The 21448-nt window shown below is 42.3% G+C and overlaps 1 protein-coding gene across 2 annotated transcripts in view; it reads right to left on the bottom strand.

The window, feature by feature from the left end:
* The window catches only part of LOC143288346 (uncharacterized), a 55651-nt gene extending 38657 nt beyond the window's left edge, over positions 1 to 16994 (bottom strand). For both annotated transcript variants that reach the window (XM_076596725.1, XM_076596726.1), the window contains exons 1-7: positions 16120 to 16994; positions 14552 to 14764; positions 12598 to 12764; positions 11397 to 11684; positions 7458 to 8249; positions 5959 to 6063; positions 1243 to 1557 (exon numbers count right to left, since the gene is read on the bottom strand). In XM_076596725.1, coding sequence (XP_076452840.1) covers positions 1243 to 1557; positions 5959 to 6063; positions 7458 to 8249; positions 11397 to 11684; positions 12598 to 12764; positions 14552 to 14764; positions 16120 to 16204 — 1965 coding nt within the window. In that variant the 5' untranslated portion in view covers positions 16205 to 16994. The remainder of the gene's footprint in view (positions 1 to 1242; positions 1558 to 5958; positions 6064 to 7457; positions 8250 to 11396; positions 11685 to 12597; positions 12765 to 14551; positions 14765 to 16119) is intronic.
* Positions 16995 to 21448: the final 4454 nt, after the last annotated feature.

The raw sequence follows: 21448 nt of genomic DNA, 5'->3' as shown, positions 1-21448 counted from the left end.
GCCTGTGCCTCAACCCCCTTTGTGTGTTTTTATGCATGCAGAAGATGAAATACGCACCTTAAAGATCCTGTAATCCATGTCAGTGTTTTGGTGGGTTAAAGAAACAAGAACATACCCAGTATGCCCACCCCTGAAAACAGAGTATGGCTGCCTGTATGGTGGCGTTAATAAACAAAACGGTCATACACGTATAATGTTCATGTCTGTGTGAATACGCATGTGTTCGTGCTGAAATCTGATTGAATGACACAGGAAACGAATGATGAGCGGCCAGTCACAACTGTCAGTCGGCTCTACTCAGGTAGGCAGCCTGTGGTGCAAATGACTCCGTGTTTGTAAAGCGCTTAGAGCTTGGTCTCTGACCCTAAATAGGCGCTATGGAGGTAGCCACATCATCATTCATTTTCATAAGCCTTTCATAATGTTCATAAGCTTTCCAAGCATATTGACAGTGTAATAATAATAATAGTTCATTTATATTGCACCTTTCATCAAGATACAGTAATGCTCAAGGCACATTACACGAGTAAAATATAACAAAATTAAAAACTCTACACAAAATCACAACCACATAAAAAAATATTAAAAAATTTAAAAAGGTTATGTGTGCGCCTTGGAAGATGGTGTCTGTGGGTTTGAGTCCATGACCAGGATTTCTTACTCCCAAACTCCACTACAAATACCACACAGAGAAATAATACCCACCCACCCCCCACCCACCCACCCCCACACACACACTGAGGTAAAAAAAACAACCTTTTCTGGCCTGAACCCACTGAAAACTTTTTTTTAAATTGTAATGACACCTTTTTTTTTTCCTTTTCCAACTAACAAATAATCTCCTTTCTTCCTCCCTGACCAAATGAAAACTGATTGAAATGAATAAAGACTTTTTTTTTTCTAACTTACAAAGTCAGCTGCTTTTACACTCCCTCCTCTCTCTCTCTCTCTGGCACACACACACAGCCACATACATGATAAAGCCACACACACACACACACACACACACACACACTTATACACACACCCACACATACACATACAGCTGCACACATGACAGCCTCAGACACGCGCACATGTATACATACATATATACGCACACTCACACACACACACACAAACACACACACACACACACACCCCTACACAAAACACATCCCTCAAACAACCTCAGACACACTCACACATGCATACACACCTACACAAACACACTCACTCACACATCCCTCACAAATCCCTCACCTGTTTCTTGATCCCACTGACTCTCTTTTTCTCTGGTGCTCGCCTGGCTGAAGAGGGAGCTTTAACCTGCGCCGCTGATCTCTCAGAATCGACCCCTCTGGTCCCGGCACCGCTGCGAGGGCCTGCTTCAGCCCTGGAGCCAGAGGGTCCCGCCACGCTCCGTGGGGCTTCCGACTTGTGCGAAGACGGTCGCTTCGGCGGGGGGCGTTTGATTGGCTGGGAGAAACGGGCGATGCCCTGACCCTTGCGGAGGAAGGGGCGTTTGACGGGACCTGACTTCAGCTCTTCTGCCCTCTTTTTCTGCTCCTCTTCCATCTGATTGGGGAGGAAATGTACAAGAGGGTCACTTTTTCACTTTCTCAAGTAGGCGTCACTGCGTTTCTCAAAAATACTGCAATGTTTTTAAAAGCGAATATGTGAAATGCTTTTATTTGAGAACTTATGTTTATTACTCTTGCTTAATCAAGTAATCCGTGCGTGTGGGGTGAGTGGGGGGTGGGTGGGTGTGGGTGTGTGCTGATTATCTGGTTGCGGTTTTTCACAATTTATCTTTATTCTTATCTTATCTATTATAATCAATGTGCAGTATAGTAGGCTATGTTTATAATTATATTCAAATAATGTTTCTTAATTCTTTCTGTTTTTACATTAAGAATACTAGTTATTACCTGCAGTGTGTGGATGTATGTATGAAACCGTGTATGTGATTTTTTTTTTTCATTTGTATCTTCGCAATATTCGTAAAAGCTGTTGTTGACTTTAACAGTTATGGTCCCCATGTTGTTTACTTGTCTCAGTTTGTTTCAGTTTCAGTAGCTCAAGGAGGCATCACTGCATTCGGACAAATCCATATACGCTACACCACATCTGCCAAGCAGATGCCTGACCAGCAGTGTAACCCAACGCGCTTAGTCAGGCCTTGAAAAAAAGAAAAAAAAAAAAGGTGAATAAATAACAGATAAGCTTACATAAATAAATAAATAAATAATAATTATAATATAAAAAAAAAAAAATAATAATAATAAATAAATAAATAAGACAACAATGATGATAAATAAGCAAATAAATGTAAAACATGAAGACACACATTCACACATGCACCCACACATGCATAACAGATACGGACCAAACATGCTTGTCTATGTTGTGATCATGCACCTGACCAAATTTCTCCAGTTGGAGATAATAAAGTTATTCTTATCTTATCTTATCTTATCTTACGCTACACTACATCAGCGAGGCAGGTATCTGACCAACAGCACAACCCAACTTGCGCGTCGACAGGCCCCTTCAGTGCGTGCATGCATTGTGTACCTGCCAGAGTGGGTTCCTGCAGCAGAACTTTGCAAGACGATGACACTTATGTCGCCGCTGGTTCTTTTTCAGGGAGCAAAGTGCGTGCTGCACAAGGCCCTTGGTTCGCTGACTCATTTGGATGACTTCTTCTTCTTCTTCTTCTGCGTTCGTGGGCTTCAACTCCCATGTTCACTCGTATATACGCGAGTGGGCTTTTTACCTGTATGACCGTTTTTACCCCGCCATGTAGGCAGCCATACTCCGCTTTCGGGGATGTGCATGCTGGGTATGTTCTTGTTTCCATAACCCACCGAACGCTGACATGGATTACAGGATCTTTAACGTGCGTATTTAATCTTATGCTTGCGTATACACACGAAGGGGGTTCAGGCACTGGCAGGTCTGCACATATGTTGACCTGGGAGATCGTAAAAATCTCCACCCTTTACCCATCAGGTGCCGTCACCGTGATTCGAACCCGGGACCCTCAGATCGAAAGTCCAATGCTTTAACCATTCGGCTATGGCGCCCGTCATCTGGATGACTAGATGCTCAGTTTGATTTTTTTCCAGTCAAAACTTGGTAGAAACCCAGACCCTCACGCACACTGTATTGCCAGATACAAACATTTGTAGTTGTATTTGTATTTGTATTTCTTTTTATCACAACAGATTTCTCTGTGTGAAATTCAGGCTGCTCTCCCCAGGGAGAGCGCGTCACTACACTACAGCGCTACCCTTTTTTTTTTTTGTATTTTTTCCTGCATGCAGTTTTATTTGTTTTTCCTATCGATGTGGATTTTTCTAGAGAATTTTGCCAGGAACAACCCTTTTGTTGCCGTGGGTTCTTTTACGTGCGCTAAGTGCATGCTGCACACGGGACCTCAGTTTATCATCTCATCCGAATGACTAGCGTCCAGACCACCACTCAAGGTCTAGTGGAGGGGGAGATATCGGCGGCTGAGCTGTGATTCGAACCAGCGCGCTCAGATTCTCTCGCTTCCTAGGCGGACACGTTACCTCTAGGCCACCACTCCACTCTTTACCTTTGTCTTTTTCCAACCCATTCAAGAGGAGAAGAAACGTACAGGAAAACAGTTTAGTGATCTGCTTTTTCTTTCACTGTTAGATGGCAGAGCTGAGTTTAACGACCAACTGGTTGGCATCCTTAACTCACTCAGTACAGCCAGCCCTCTCTTCTCCTCTACACAGACCCCTCGGATGTCCAGTGGGTCTCTGAATGACCCAACCTTTAGCTTCCGTCGTCAGAATTGTGGTATTCTTTGTCAACATTCACTTCTTCAGTATAAGAGCCTTCCGCTTGCAATATTTTGATGATGGTAACTGGGGTGAAACGCTGTTAACGTCGTCTCTTTCGCCGTTCGTATGGAGAGAGGTCAGATTGTTTAGTGCAGGGGTCTTGTCACTTTTAAAGAGGATTCTATCATATAAAAATTAAACGTACCCTCACATGTATGTCAGTATGGGAAGCAGACAAGTGCTATGATGACTCCTCCCAAGTCTTGTACAATGGGGCTCCAGTATTCAGTGGCGTCAGACAAGTGACTACAACTTGAAAACTGAATTTATCCCTAAGCTCCTCTCCCCCATACATAAGGAATGTGAACATCATAATCTGGATAGGCAAATTTTGTACTCTTAACTTTTTCTTTTGTTGTTGTTGTTTTTTGAGGTCCCCAATCAGGGAGACTTATCATTCCTTGACTGATAAAACAGGATAATTTGACTGATAAAAACATGATAAGATTGGCATCAGTTTCTATCTAATCTATTTCTTACTTACTGTGTACATTCTGCAGTCAAACACTGACCTATTTTGCCTCAAATCTTTATAGGTTGTCTCAAATCCTGGCCCATCTTGCCTCAAATGCTGGCCCATCTTACCTCAAATCCGGACCTCTTTTGCCTCAAATACTGGCCCGTTTAGCCTAAAAAAAAAAAAAATACTGGCCCGTTGTGCCACGAATACTGGCCCATTCAACCTCAAATACTGACCCGCCTTGCCTGAAATACTGACCCGCCTTGCCTCTGACCCGTCCTGTCTCAAATACTGACCCGTCTTGCCTCAAATACTGACCCATCTTGCCTCTGACCCGTCCTGTCTCAAATACTGACCCGTCTTGCCTCAAATACGACCCGCCTTACCTCTGACCCGTCCTGTCTCAAATACTGACCCGTCTTGCCTCAAATACGACCCGCCTTACCTCTGACCCGTCCTGTCTCAAATACTGACCCGTCTTGCCTCAAATACTGACCCATCTTGCCTCATCAACCAGCTGCTCCTCCAGGAGTGACCCGTCTTGCCTCAAATACTGGCCCGTTCAGCCTCAAATACTGACCCGTTCAGCCTCAAATACTGACCCATCTTGCCTCAAATACTGACCCGTTCAGCCTCAAATACTGACCCGTCTTGCCTCAAATACTGACCCGTCTTGCCTCAAATACTGACCCGTTCAGCCTCAAATACTGACCCGTTTTGCCTCAAATACTGACCCGTCTTGCCTCAAATACTGACCCGTCTTGCCTCAAATACTGACCCGTCTTGCCTCAAATACTGACCCGTCTTGCCTCATCAACCAGCTGTTCCTCCAGGAGTGACCCGTCTTGCCTCAAATACTGGCCCATTCAGCCTCAAATACTGACCCGTTCAGCCTCAAATACTGACCCATCTTGCCTCAAATACTGACCCGTCTTGCCTCATCAATCAGCTGCTCCTCCAGGAGTGACCCTTCAGCCTCAAATACTGACCCGTTCAGCCTCAAATACTGACCCATCTTGCCTCAAATACTGACCCGTTTAGCCTCAAATACTGACCCATCTTGCCTCAAATACTGACCCGTTCAGCCTCAAATACTGGCCCGTTCAGCCTCAAATACTGGCCCGTTCAGCCTCAAATACTGACCCGTCTTGCCTCAAATACTGGCCCATTCAGCCTCAAATACTGACCCGTTCAGCCTCAAATACTGACCCATCTTGCCTCAAATACTGACCCGTTCAGCCTCAAATACTGACCCGTCTTGCCTCTTCTTCTTCTTCTGCGTTCACTCGTATGCACACGAGTGGGCTTTTACGTGTATTTACCCCGCCATGTAGGCAGCCATACTCCGTTTTCGGGGGTGTGCATGCTGGGTATGTTCTTGTTTCCATAACCCACCGAACGCTGACATGGATTACAGGATCTTTAACGTGCGTATTTGATCTTCTGCTTGCATATATACACACGAAGGGGGTTCAGGCACTAGCAGGTCTGCACATATGTTGACCTGGGAGATCGTAAAAATCTCCACCCTTTACCCACCAGGCGCCGTCACCGTGATTCGAACCCGGGACCCTCAGATTGACAGTCCAACGCGTTAACCACTCGGCTATTGCGCCCGTCTGTCTTGCCTCAAATACTGACCCGTCTTGCCTCATCAGCCAGCTGCTCCTCCAGGAGTTGCTCAAAAGTCTTGCGGCCCTGCACCCCGGTGCGGATGGGTCGGTCTTCAGGGTCCCTGTGTGCTGCCTGCAGTCACACCATGACATGTCTTCCGTCAGGGACATGATAATGCGATACCGGTTCTGGCGTTGTTTGTAACAGAAAGAAGAAGAGGAGGAGGGAGAAAGAAGACGACGACGATGTAGGAGAAGAAACAGGAGGAGGAGAAGAAGATAGAAGAAGAGGAGGGAAAAAAGAAGAAGAAGACTAAGAAGGAGAAGGAGGAGGAGAAGAAGATGTTGACGAAGAAGAAGAAGAAGATATAAAGAAGAACGACAACAAGGAGGAGAAGGAGAAGAAGATAGAAGAGGAGTAGGAGGAAGAAGAAAGACGACTAAAATGGAGGAGGAGGAGCAGCAGAAGAAGAAGAACAAGAAGGAGAAGAAAGGAGAATTAGAGGTTAAGAAGAAGAAAAAAAACAAGGAGGAAAATAAAAAGGAGTATATAAAAATTAAAAAAAGAAAAAAAAAAGGAGAGTACATTATATATCTTTCATCGTTTATCTTATTATCCAAGATCTTTTATCTTATTATCCAAGATCTTTGCTTTCTTTCTGTGCACATGTTGGTTCCAGAGATCCACAGGACCAGTCCTCTCAGCTTTCATAGAAAGGTTGCTCTTTCTTTCTCACACAAAATACAGCATCACGCACATGTTTGTGTCGAGTGACAAAGTTCTGATCAAGAAATTTAGCTTTCTTACTACGCTAATGCATTATCGCAGTCTTGCTTTCTTGCAGAATGACATTACCTCTTGTGACAAACCATTCTGACACAGGAGGAACCCCCTTCTCCCCCCCCCACCCCCCCCACCCCCACCCCCCCACCTCATACTGCATCCATAAATTCTAGCTCCTCAGGCCGATTCATTATCAAACAAGAAAAAAAGATTTTAAAAGTTACCATCTACAGCTTTATAACCTAGACAGTTTGGGCAAGTGTCATGATTTTGAAAACCAAGACTGTACACGCAAATATTACCTCGTATTACCTCGCACACAAGCACACAGATTCACACTTGCAGCTGTACTCTTTTTCCAGTTTCTTTTACACCTCTTCCCCACTTTCTCACTCCCTAACTCACAGCCACATGAATTAGGTACACGATACATCCATGTCTTTACTCTGGAGTTCTTTTCAGGGGATCAACAATGCCTAGCAAACTAGCTGTGCACACGAAATTCTTGTACTTTCTTTTCACGGCTGGAAACAAAGCAGGTTAATTTCTTTCAAAAAACAAAACAAAACAACACACACACACACACACACACATGCATAGACGCTTGTACGCCTGCACCCTCTCATTACATATATCACACCAATAAAATCAGTAAACTAACACACACACACACACACACACACACACACACACACTTTACAATCAAACTGGTGAAACTGACATTCTAAGAATCTAACGCTTACCTTCACGGTGGTTTCTAATTCATCCTCCTCCTCTTCCTCCTCCTCCTCTTCTTCTTCCTCCTCCTCCTCTCTGTCAGCGTACAGCTCACCTCTGGCACTAATCCTCGCCCCCTCTCTCTCCTCCTCCCAAGAAACTCTGGTCCTCACTTGGGGCTCGAAAGGCACAAGTTTCGACAGCTCTGGCGGCTGAGACTGTTTATGGGGAGGATGGTGGGCGGTTGTCGCCTGCTGTCGCTGCTGCAGCAACCGCTGATCAACACACACTGGCACTGGCTGAGAGTCTGAAGGCACGGGATGGCGGTGCGAATGAGCTGCTGCACCAGCGGACGAGCTGTGGAAGTAAGGCGCCGGTCCCTGGCCGGACTGAAAAGACGTCTGCGGTGGGAAACCCTGAGCCCCGGGTGGTGGTGGTGGTCTCTGGGCCTGAGAAGGCTCCGGGAACTGGGCCTGGGTTCTCTGAGCCTGCTGCCTCAGAGGCTGAGGATAAGCCTGATGTCTCTGAGCCTGCGGAGCTGCCACCTGCGTCTGAAGCTGCGCTCCGAGACCCGCCTCGTACAGGGCGGTGGTGAACGCGCGCGGCACAAACATGGCCTCGGAGGAGAGCCCTGGCAGGGACGTGGAGAGCGGTGGGACAGGGGCCCCTGAGGAGGATGCTGAAGGCACCGAGTGGTGGGGTGGGGGGAGGGCGTGGGGCTGGACAGGGGAGAAGGTGGGGGATGCGGACTCCTGAACAGCCGCCTGACGCTGCTCCAGCAACATCAGCTTCTGCTGTGGCGGCAGTTGTCCCAGCATCTGCACAGAAACCATGCCATAGACTGGGGACACTGACAAGTACACACACTGTATACACACACACACACACATTGTACACACACACACACACACACACACACACAGAGGGTCACATAGACACATGCTCATGTGTATACCTGAATAACACACAGACACTCACACACAAACACATACATGCACAAACACAGACATAATAATAATAATAATAATAATAATAATAATAATGGATACTTATATAGCACACTATCCAGAAATCTGCTCTAGGTGCTTTACAAAAACGCTTTTGTGAACATAAAACATTACATCAATGTTACATACACACACCAAAATGTGACCACACACACACACACACACACACACACGCGCGCGCGCGCGCGCAAGAAAACTGGACCAAAGTTATTACGCTGACACTTTGTGGGAAAAAAAATCATGACATTGCTTGAAAGAGAAATTTGCAAGTTTTTAATTCACCACACAACATACATGTCATAGCTTATGTATATGTACCACAAACAAAATAGTGTGCAAAACCAAAGAGTAAATTCATAATACAAATGTAAGCAGTAGAAAGAGGGACAAGTGGACGAAGTCTCTGCATTATAAGCAAGACAGCTGGAGCATGAGATATGCAAAGACCAGGATTTACATAAGACAGTTTCTTCATCCTTTTTTTTTTAAACATGTTTTTAATTTCCATTTTTATGACATAGACAACTGACACAAATATGTGTAAAAGACAGGGGGGAAAAGACAAAACGGATGAAAACATGATGAAAGCAAAATATAATGACACATGTAAAGTATTCCAAGCAATACAAATGTGAATAAGTGCATATATATATAGACATATCATGTTTATACGTCATCAAATATGAGATAAGATATCCATGCCACTCAAAATGTCTCATTTGTTTATATCTTAATGTGTGCACTAATAACAGTTTCTTCATCTTAACTAGAGCTTGGACCATGGTATGGGTAGCTAATGCTAGGTGTTTGTTGTTGTTGTTGTTGTTTTTCTCTGATAAGACTACAGTACAAGCTTGAATGCTGCATTCACCTGGTAGTGATACGCAAGAAAGAACCCATGGCAACAAAATAGTGCACTTGGGTAACCTACACTGAAGGGGAAACAGGAAAACAACAAAACAAAGTGTGGTGTCCACTATGCACTGTGGTCAATTCCTTTTTTCTTTTTTTCTTTTTTGGAGGGGTGGGGGGGCCTGGGGGTGGGGGTGGGGGGGGGGTGTCTTTGTTTTGCTTGTCTGTCTGATTCTGTTGCAAAACAATCAGTCGATCTGCAAGGACCTGATGACAATACAAGCAGAGCTTCACCAGTTCCAAGACCTGTCCCAAAACAAATACCCTTGACAGAACTGAGAAAAAGCTTTGCCCCCAACCTACCCCCTTTCCCTCCCTATCCACCTCTCCACTGTCATTTTTCCTGACCTCATAGTCACGTGGAGTGATGGCCTAGAGGTAACGCGTCCGCCTAGGAAGCGAGAGAATCTGAGTGCGCTGGTTCGAATCACGGCTCAGCCGCCGATATTTTCTCCCCCTCCACTAGACCTTGAGTGGTGGTCTGGACGTGGATGCTAGTCATTCAGATGAGACGATAAACCAAGGTCCCGTGTGCAGCATGCACTTAGCGCACGTAAAAGAACCCACGGCAACAAAAGGGTTGTTCCTGGCAAAATTCTCTAGAAAAATCCACTTCGATAGGAAAAACAAATAAAACTGCATGCAGGAAAAAATACCCCCCAAAAATGGTGGTGCTGTAGTTTAGTGACGCACTCTCCCTGGGGAGAGCAGCCCGAATTTCACACAGAGAAATCTGTTGTGATAAAAAGAAATACAAATACAAATACAAAATTCAAAAGTAGCCTCATAATGAATAAAGTACTAACTCAGTATGAGTATGACGTATGACTATGGGAACAATGCAACCCTAGTGAAAATAGAAGCGACACATACTGCTTAATCAATGCATCAATGCCAGAGACAGTTTTTCAACTGACTTCTGATAGTGATTCTGTATGTTGGCCGACAGCTCAGCTGCAAGACACAAGGTACACTTCACCTTGTCTCTTTCGTCATCATGAATATAACCAGAGCAGAAATTGTGTTAATATGCATGAACACACATGGATCAAATTATATTTACAGTTTGTTATTCGTTCACTTTTATTGGTTTTATCTTGGCTCAGTAAGATTGTGAAGCATATCTTCCTGTTTTATTGATATCATATATTTGTCCCTGGCCCTGCCAGGTGAGGTAAAAGGCACACACAAAGGCACACACATATATGTACACCTATTCCTATTCTTGTTGCTTATAGTCCAGCCGACCGCACAGGGCCATATCAAGACTGTCAAACCATACAAATGCTCAACCGCGTCAACACAAAACTGTCACATTTACAAAAAGAACACTAAGACAAACCCACAAAACACAGTTCATGACACAGTATCCCAACCATTTAGCTCCTTATAGCAAATAAGACTAGGCCATGCTGAGGACGCCAGCCATTCTGCTTAATTCATCATCCTCAGATTACAAAAAAATCGTAGAAAAAGAAAAAAACAATACTTCAAAGCCAAACAAAAAATACATTAAAAAGGCCATATAGGCACATAACACTGCAGAATGGGCAGCTAGTGCCCATCCCAGTGTTTACATCTCACTACCTAATCGCAGAGCAAAACAGCACAGATAGTACATCACAGACTGCGGAAAAGAGAACAAAGCGTCAAGGCTTGCTTGAAAAAAAGAAAGGAGAATGGACTGGGAAGGCAGAAAAAGGAGACAACAGTGAAGAAAGAAAAAAGGCAGAGACAAAGAGAGTGACAGAAAAGAGGAAATTTCCAGCACAGAATTTCCAGAAGGCGGGGATGCTATTTATACTGAAAGACCCCCAGCATCCCACGGTGGGGACATGTACACATACAAACACCCCAACAAGCACACAAACACACACATGCACACACAGACACACACACACACACACACCAAACGTCAGAAATTCTAAACAAAGACATTTACAAGCCAACACAGACATCAATCCAACACCAACACTGTATGTACAGAAACACACTCCCTAAACAGATATCGTAAGAACAAAGCTACCAGCCATCACAGACGCCCACCTGCTGAAGCAAGTTGGGAGCGTTGCCTGCCATCAGAACCTGCAGAGCGTTGATCGAGGCTCCCAGGTTGACAGGGGCCTCTTTGGGGACAGGCTCTGGTGGCAGAGGCGGCAGGTAGAAATTATCGCTCCCGACCTCCGACCCCGCGTCACCCAACGGGACGCAGTCGTCGACGGCCTGAAGGTCGTCCCCATAGGAACCGGGGTTGCTAAAGAGCTCAGGATTGGTGTACTTGTCGTCGTCCGCCGACGGAGATGTTGGCATGATGAGCGGCACTGGAATGGAGCCCTGCAGGAGGAGAATGTTAATAATAAAAACAATAATGATGATGACAATTGTAACAACAACAATAATAATAACACAAATCATAATAATATTCATCTATAATGCGGATCCATGTGCAGAGACAAATCAAAGCACTTTCACGTCATTCGCATGAGCGTATATAAGTAGTCTCCAATTCAGACAGATGAATTGAAAGACGGACAGAAAGCTAGAGAAACTGTACTCCAGAAAGGAGGAAAGGGGGGAGCTATGGTATATGTCAGCAAGAGGCGGGTTTTAATTTAAGGCCAGAAACTGAAACTCAAATTTTTTTTTTTTTTTTTTTTTTTTTTGTGGAACATCAGCCATGGGCCACAAATCCAAACAGGGGAAGGGAGGGAAGGGGGGGGACCGGAATGGGTGGGAGTGAGGGGGTGGGGGTAAAGTATCTAGTACACTGGAGAGGGGGACTGGGAGTGAAGAAACGTTGAACAAAATGTCATCAATATTATCACCAGTCTTGAAGGAGAAGATGAGTGCACAGAGGGAGGGGAGGAGCTGGTCACCTCAAATCCATACTGTCAGCAGTGTCACTGAGTGAGAAAAGTAAACGAGTCTCCTCCGTTATCAAACTGCTGCTGATCAGTTTTTTTTCCCTTGGCCAGTTTTGTGTCTTCTTACACTAAAGAAATATTCACATCATTTCTGACTGACAAACCCATTTGTATATTTTTATGTACACACACACACACACACATACACACACACATGTATACACAAACACAGAGGCACACACAATGTCAGCTCTGTCTGTCCAGCAATCATATAAACACAAACACACACGCACACATACACTGTATCCATCTGTCCATCGATGTACACCCACATCTCCCCCCCCCCCAACCCCCACCCCCGAACATACACACACACACACAACCTTTGCAGGTTCCAGAGTATCCCCCATGGAGGCCACCAGACCACTGTCGGTGGAGGCGTGTGGCGGCATGGTAGCCATCATGGTCTTCGCAAACTCTCTTCCCAGCCCAGAACGACGAGGTGGTGTTATCAACGGGGGTGACTTGTGACCTACTTCTGGTCTGGACACTGAAACAACGAAAGCGAAACATCCACTGGCGATGAAAAAATGTGTGTGTATATATATATATATATATATATATATATATATATATAAATTAATATATATACAAGTTCATCACCACAATAATGATGCATGAATTTATGACAGCAACAAAACTGATACAAATGTAAGTGACGATTTCATGATGACAACTGATGCACTGATCACAGTATAACATTAACGATAAACAATTATATGCACTACTAGTACTAGAACTACTACGACTTGATGACTTCATGATGACAAGTATGACTGTTAAAATAAAGTGCAAAAGATTTAAGTAAAACACTGGAAGAATTTACACAGTTATACAGTATTGGAAAAAGTAAATAATACAAAGTAAGTAACTCTGTAACAGTCACTTCTGTTTTACATACTTAAATAGCATCGCCAACCAAAACAATTCAACCACCTTTCACTAGCTTCAGTAATATAAAACAGCAACAACAAAAACACAACCAACAACACCGAACTCAAAACAAACAGAAACAAAACAAAACAAAACAAGAGAGGCAAGGCCTTCAAGACTCATTTGTGATAAATTATGTCCTCTAGCATTAATGACAGAGTAATTTCCCTTTTTTACTGTCTGCACCAAAACTTTTGCAAAATAAATAAAAATTCCATGCTTAGCAAAAGAAGTTCCTTTTTGAACAAAAAATGATAATAATGACTCCTCTTGTTGTTGTGTCAGAATAAGAGGTCAAAGTGCCAAGTTTAGAGAATACAAAAAATATAAGTCAATGCAGTTTGCATATAATTTGGCTTCTTTTTTTTATTTTTTTGTGCCCATCCCAGAGGTGCAATATTGTTTTAAACAAGATGACTGGAAAGAACTGAATTTTTCCTATTTTTATGCCAAATTTGGTGTCAACTGACAAAGTATTTGCAGAGAAAATGTCAATGTTGAAGTTTACCACGGACACACACACACACAGACACACGACACACACACACACACACAGACAACCGAACACCGGGTTAAAACATAGACTCACTTTGTTTACACAAGTGAGTCAACAAAATACTACTAACAGTAATAACAATAGCGATCACCGAGTCAGCAAAAAACAACAACAATAAGAAAGGGACTGTCTGCAAGCCCACTATCATTCATAGTAGGACGTTTTGTCGCCTGCAGGCAGCAGAGCCAGAAGTAGGACATATGATGTCATGGGCACCCTACCACTATAACTGGTATTTCTGAGTTTGCACTGCCTGTAGTTCAGACAACTTTTCGCAGTGTTTATAAATGGATCAGTTCGAATACGTAAGGGCAGAAATGTGTCAAGAAACACACTGAAAGTAAACATAGGAGACTAAAGACTAAAGCAAATAATGAGTATAATTATAAAACCAAATGTATCTTGTAAAATTGCAAAAATAGTCACCAAAAATGTTTAAAATCCTTTCTTCAGAACAGAAATTTTAGCCTTTCGGTGACCTGGAAAAAACAGAAAATGGAGACGCACACGCGCACATGTTTCTTGCTAAAAGTAATCAGGGAACCTCCATGAAAGTCAGATGAAGGTGGGTCAGCAATGATTCTTCTTCTTATTGATTCATGGGCTGCAACTCCCACATTCACTCGTATATTAGTTGGGGGTTTTTTATTACACAAATGGGCTTTTACATGTATGACCATTTTTACCCCACCATGTAGGCAGCCATACTCCGTTTTCAGGGGCAACAATGATTCAATCATTCAGTCCATCATCACAAATAGATTGTTACTTTTAGTTGTTGTTAGTACCTCTCCCATCGCCCCACTGAGCCCCTCGCTGCGATGCCAGCAATGACTGCACTCGCAGCTGCTCCCCTTTCAGCATCTCCAGCTGCATGTGTTGTTGCTGCATCAGCTGCTCCTGCTGTTTTTGCTGCCACTCCCGTAGCTCTCGGAAGCGCTGCAGCAGTCTCGCCTGTTCTTTTGCCTGCTGCTGCTCCAGCATATCGTAGGACGTGTCCCCTGTTTTTTAGTGTGTCATGTGATAAAAAGTTTACAACCCAAAGGAAAACCTTGGCAAAATGCATCACATATTATCACAAGTACCGGTACTATTAATCACATACTATGATACTTGTATCAAATGCTCAAACACATGTCATACAACATACATGTATACATGTATGCATACCCTCTTGCCTGCTACAGAATGAACTTCCAATTCCATCAAATGAAAATTGTATGCTAAAGATTATGAATATCTACATCATATGATTCATCAAATTCTCAAGAGCATGAATCACATACACTTGCATGCACACAATGTCAGGCACAAAAGCCTGGTTCTAATACATATATATTTAAGCACATGACACCCTGTCCCACCCACTTTCCCCCTTGTTGCAGGACACCATCTTTTGTTTTTGATTTAACAATATTTTTTGGAATAAACACACAGTGAAAACTGAAAAAGATGCATACAATGTATAGATCTATAGGCTTGTAACTTCTGAAAAGTATACAAACTTATAAAATGCATGCATGTATGTACACACACATAAATGCACTCACACAGAGCTCCTGAGTCCTGGACAATGCATTCAAAACTAAATTAAATCATTCAATAAAATCAACAAAAGCAGTCTGTTTAGTTTTTTAGAACTTTTAATTTATGACTGCATGGAGTTTACCAAACCTCTTTGTCATGTGTGAGTCTGTGTGTGTGTGTGTGTGTGTGTGTGTGTGTGTGTGTGTGTGTGTGTATGTGTTTGTGTGTGTGTGTATGTGTTTGTGTCTGTGTGTATGTGTGTGTGTCATTGTGTGTTGTGATTTTTAAAATAATGTTCCACTAAACCTAGTAAAGTTACTAAAGGTCTACATTCATATATTGTGTTATTATTCTTTCATTTTCCTGTTTCCATACACAGAGACTATGAATATGATAAACAGAAAAATGTCACTTTCATTTTTCTGAAACAAATATCAGAATGATAGTTTGTAAACAATGAAAGAAGAAAAAAAAAACATACCAAGAAATTGTAACAATGCAACGAAAACATAAGATTAAGAATTGAAACACCAAGAAATTGCAACAATGCAACGAAACATAAGATTAAGAAATGAAACAAACAAAATACTTCATATATATATATATATATCTTTTCTTGCATGTTTTACGTTTAGAGACAAAGCAAATTTAAACATTTTTATTCAGATTCTAGGATAACTAATGAAGAAAAACAACATTATCATGTCAGGCTCCCAATTCTAGTACTCAGATTCAGGATCCAATTTCTTCTAGTTCTAAAATGTACATTTTACTTTTTAACTCAGCAGTGTGCTTTTCAGTGCACATTATTTACACATATTGAACTCACCTTCATTTCTAGTTGCACTTTCTGCTCCATACTCCTCAGCATCCACACTTTCAAATGCTGAATCTCGAACTTCTTGACTGTTCATTTTCAAGCAGTGTTCCAAATATAATCAGTTTCAAAGTGCAGAAATCATTATAACTTTCTTTTGGAGAGTATCTGCTGTCACATACATTTCATCACTAATTTGGAGTCACTCATTTTCTGTGCTTTCCTTCGTCCAATTTTGTCCAGCATAGAACTTTCTCAAGAATTTTATTTTTCTCACAGTCACACACAAAACTGCACTACACTGCAGATGTCTCTTAATCTTACTCATGAGTAATCCAGTCCAGATTTGTTTAACATACTGCTGTAATTCTTATCCCTCATTGGGTTAATCTATTAAATTTCTTGTGTCTACTGGTATCGTAATCACCGGAGTCTAGGAAGCAATAATCCACAGTGGTCAAGTGACCACCATCACATAACGATCACGATGTAAGTTAATCACTGAAGTCATGGTTCAATCACTGAATCCGTCTAGTTTTGTTATTTGATTTCGCGAAACAAGGTCTGAGACCAAGCATTATTCACAACCCAAGCATTATAGTTCTAATCATCACTTAAAAGTTCACACAGTGCAGTTTCATGTAAGTAAAGTGTACGACAACCGCCGTGATCGTACCACGTCGAAACAAGTCACTACATGATGCGAGTTGAATAAACAAATCAGTTTAAACGAATCAGGTCTGGTCATATTATGCAGTGCAGTTACTGAACAACTGCCACTAAACACGTATCCACACTGAAGCAAACAAACAACAAGTTATGTGGCACTGAGAGATAACCATTTTTTTCTTCGTTTCTACGCAAACAGAAGTTTCAACTTGTGTTGCTTGCCGCCATGTTTAAAGCGGAAGTACTACTTGCAGTCGGGCCTTGTTCGCTATGATTCGTTTGACGACTGTGAAAGGTGACTTGGGTGCACACAGCGCTTCTCTGTCTCTCTCTCTCTCTCTCTCTCTCTCTCTCTCTCTCTAGGCAAGACTTTTGTTTTACAAAAACTTTTTCACGTAAAAAGTAGTTCAATGTAATTCTTCGTTTTCACGAATAAATATGTTCACTTTCTCTGACTATCGACACTTGCATGAAATTACTCCCCTTGACGGGAGCATGTCCCCCGGCCTTGCCCGATACTCCCCCATACGTGTGTGTGTGTGTGTGTGTGTGTGTGTGTGTGTGTGTTCGTTCTTCAGTTTAACGTCCTTTAGCCATAAGTATTATTTGACAAAGACAGGGAGAGACCCCGCCACCCCCCACACTCCCAACCCCTACCCCCACCCCCCAAAACAACAAAACAACAACAAAAATTATTGTTTCAGTTTGGGAAAAGTAACTGTTCAAGTATGTGTCTTGTGAGTTAGTGTGTGTGTGTGTGTGTGTGTGTGTGTGTGTGTGTGTGCTGTCGTTGTTGTGCGTGTACGTCAGTGTGTGTGTGTGTGTGACAGAAAATGAGAGAGAGAGACAGAGAGAGACAAAAAAAAAAAAAATGAGAGAGAGAGAGACAAGACAAGACAAAATTCCTTATTTCGAGGATAATAGATGTAGCCAGACCCCATCACACAGATAAGCTCTGGTATGCTTTTATTACCCACACTACACAATACTGAATCAAAATCAAAGTATGGTGTTAACAGAAATATTATATGAGAGAGGGGGGAAATAATTAAACTCTTATAGTAAAGATTAAGAGATCGAGAGAGAGACAAACAGGTATCTTGATCACCAGATCACGAGTGTATGCTAAAAATGTGGGCATCATGAACACTGCTGTATGCTGCGTGTGATGTTAGCCGAGCACTGCTGTACGCTGCGAGTGTGGGTATCACGAGCACCTCTGTATGCTGCATGTATGGGTATCATGAACTTCTATGTATAATGCGAGTGTGGGTATCATGAGCACCGCTGTATGCTGCATGTATGGGTATCATGAACTTCTATGTATAATGCGAGTGTGGGTATCATGAGCACCGCTGTATGCTGGCAGCTGTATTGGGTTCAATGACATAGTGTGAGCTATAATGCGGATGTTTGGTTGTATTTCATGACAACGTTCCTGTGATTGGCTGCTGTCTGTCGGTGCAACTATGACGTCGTATATTTCTGCGTGCAGTGCTATGGGTTTTCTAACTTTTCTGAGCCTTTCTAGGCGCTAATGCATGCTGCACGTGACCTGTTTATGTCCATCGTACTTGTAGTTGTAGTGAGAAATATCGGTAGTGTATTGAACCTAGATTTGTTCTAGATCGTTATTGACCCTCATATTTTTCACACAGATTCTCTTGTGTGACGAATTTCGTGGGTTGCTGTAGGGAGCGCTTGTCGTGTGACTTGTTGTGTCGTTGTTTTTTTGCTGAGTTATTTTTTTTCTGTCGAAGGGATTTTGTGGTAACTTGTTTCCGAGGAGCACCCTTGTTGTGGTGGTTTTTATTTATTATGTCAGACTTCTTTGCTATAGAGCGCATCATCTTGAAGCTCTATGCGCTTAAAATAGCTCTAACAATTCACATCCAAATCGTCCCCACACGACATATGCCATTATTATTTCACATTCAGGCGAGGAGAAAGACATTGTTAGTGTTGATGTTAGTTTGATTATTCTAGAAATTGTAACAGGTATTTGTTAAAAAAAAAAGAGGAAATTAATTGTAGTAACACAGCCGTATTGACGGCATGCATTTTACGTAGGCGACGTATACCTCATCATTCTTGTTATCGTCGCACCTCACGTCTAAAACAAACAGCGTGCGCACACACACAACACACATATACACGCACACACGCGCGCGCGCGCGCACGCACTCACACATGCACCAACGAACACAAGCCGCATACCCAAACACATTACTCACGCACTCACTCAGTGACAAACACACATACACGCACCTACAGGCACAATACACACACGAACACAGATCAACAATCGAATAATGCAAACTACTGCGACATTACATATATATATATATATATACACACACATACATACATATACACACACATATATATAATAAAATAAAATAAAAGTTCCTGCTAAGCATTTCCCTGAAGAAACACCCCGCATTACACACACAGTTCAAAACTAGAAAGATGAAACAAATGTTCAGACACACACACACACACACACACACACACATGACACACCGTGTGTGTGTGTGTGTGTGTGTGTGTGTGTGTGTGCGTGTGTGTGTGCACGCGCGCGTGTGTGTGTGTTTGTGTGTGTGCGCGTGCATGCGTCATTGTGCGTGCGTGCATGTGTGCGTGGGTGTATGTGTTATGTGTGTGTGTGCGGCTGTGCATCAGTTCTTGTGTGTGTGTATGTGTGTGTGCGTCAGCGTGCGCGTGCGTGTGCGCGTGCGTCAGCGTGTATGTGTGCGTGCATGTTTGTGCGTGTGTGGGTACGCGCGCGCTTGCATATGTGCGTGCATGCATGTCGTGTGTGTGTGCGTTTGTGTGAGTGTGTGTTTTGCGGCGGCTGTGCGTTTTTGTGTGTGTGTGTGTGTGTGTGTGTGTTAGCAGTACACCTGCCCCCCAAAAAACTAACCTCACAGTGGAGGAGGTGATCGAGTAATTCTGTTCCGATACTCGCATACCTCCCGAAACGGGAATACGTAAATTGAACGTGCTCCATTCATTTCCATCCAAGAACACAACACACACACACACACACACACACACACACGTACAAAGTCTCTAAGGCTGTCAATATTTTGCTTACAAGTTTATTTCAGTTTGTTTTTTTTAACCGACATTCCCTGCCCTCACACACACACACACACACACACACACACACACACACACACACACACACATACATACACTAACACACACACACATACACACACACACTCACACACACACACACACACACACACACACACACACACACACACACACACACTCACACACAACACACACACACACACACAGACACAGATAATGGCTAATGGATTGAATCATCCTCTTTCCATGTTCTTATTCATCTTTTTTTTCTTTTCTTTTTTTATTTTTTTTTATAGACAAACACAAAAGCCGGTACATTACTCTTTAATCCAGTCACCCAGTTCAGTATTTGAGTGTATTAAAAAAACAAAAACAAAAACAAAAAACAAGCATTTTTAATCACGTCTTAAAGATTGTTTAAAAACAAAACAAACAAACAAACAACAACAAAAACCCCAAACAAACAAACAAAAAAACACCCACTTTTGATACAAATTTCTTCACCTGGACAAAGAAAAAAAACAAAGATCTATCACCACTGCACACAGGTGTTGAGCAGAAACATGAATGAGAACTAGGTTTTAAAATGATGTTGCTAAATCTGGATTTTTTGTTGTTGTTGTTGTTTTAATTAAATTTTTATTATTCTCATTAAAAAAAAAATACAACACTTTGTAACAACTCATGGAATACCAAAACAAAGTCAGGTGTCCTAAAATTGAAAAAAAAAAAAAGTTTTATTTTCACATCGCATAAACAAAACAAAACCTAACAAAAACAAGAGAGGCAAGGCCTTCAAGACTCACTTGTGATACACTTTAAAAAAAAATCTAATCGTTAAAATGTGTTCTGTATTTGTTATTATAAAGCTTGGACTTAAAAAAAAAAAAAAAAGCAAGAAAGAAAAAAGAAAAAAAAAAAGGTCCTGACGGCAGATTCGAACCCCACGTGTTCAGGAGAGAAGAAAACTGCCTTACCTAATACACTATCATGGCTCATTAACTGACGTTCAAAAATATGATATTAAACATGCTTTTTTAAGGGCGATAAATCGATTGGGGGTATTCGCAGTGAGAACGCTGTTTAAATCATAATATTCTGGTGTATCTTGGGCATTCAAAAAAGTCCGCGGTAAAGGAGACGTGGCTATCGCCGCAATCACACTGCAACATTTAGCCGTTTTCTCTGGATCTAGATAGATGTACAAGTTTAGCTACACCCGCCGGGAATGTAGTACGACACGGTCGATTCAATTTCTATTTTGTGTTCATTCTAGTTTAATAGTTTTAAATTTGATGTGAAAATTGAGTATTTTGTTAAACTAATAACATGTAGAGCCAAGTACAAGTACTTCCTAAACGTCGTATAAAGTGAAAAGGACTTCATTTTGAGAAAAGTCAAGACTGGAAATTTTTACGTTTCATCAAGGCCGGGTATTAACTCTCATGGTTTATTATCTTTAACTGTGAATTCCGACTGATTTTGTTGGTATTTTTATGGCAGTTTGGGGCATAATCCAGTAAGTGATGAGGCATTCACAAATCTTTATCTGAATAGATATTGAACGGTC

The sequence above is a fragment of the Babylonia areolata genome, chromosome 12 (genome assembly GCF_041734735.1).
Source record: "Babylonia areolata isolate BAREFJ2019XMU chromosome 12, ASM4173473v1, whole genome shotgun sequence".
NCBI lineage: Eukaryota > Metazoa > Mollusca > Gastropoda > Neogastropoda > Buccinidae > Babylonia > Babylonia areolata.
The sequence above is the reverse complement of the archived record's forward strand: the minus strand, read 5'-3'. Positions and strand labels throughout refer to the sequence as shown.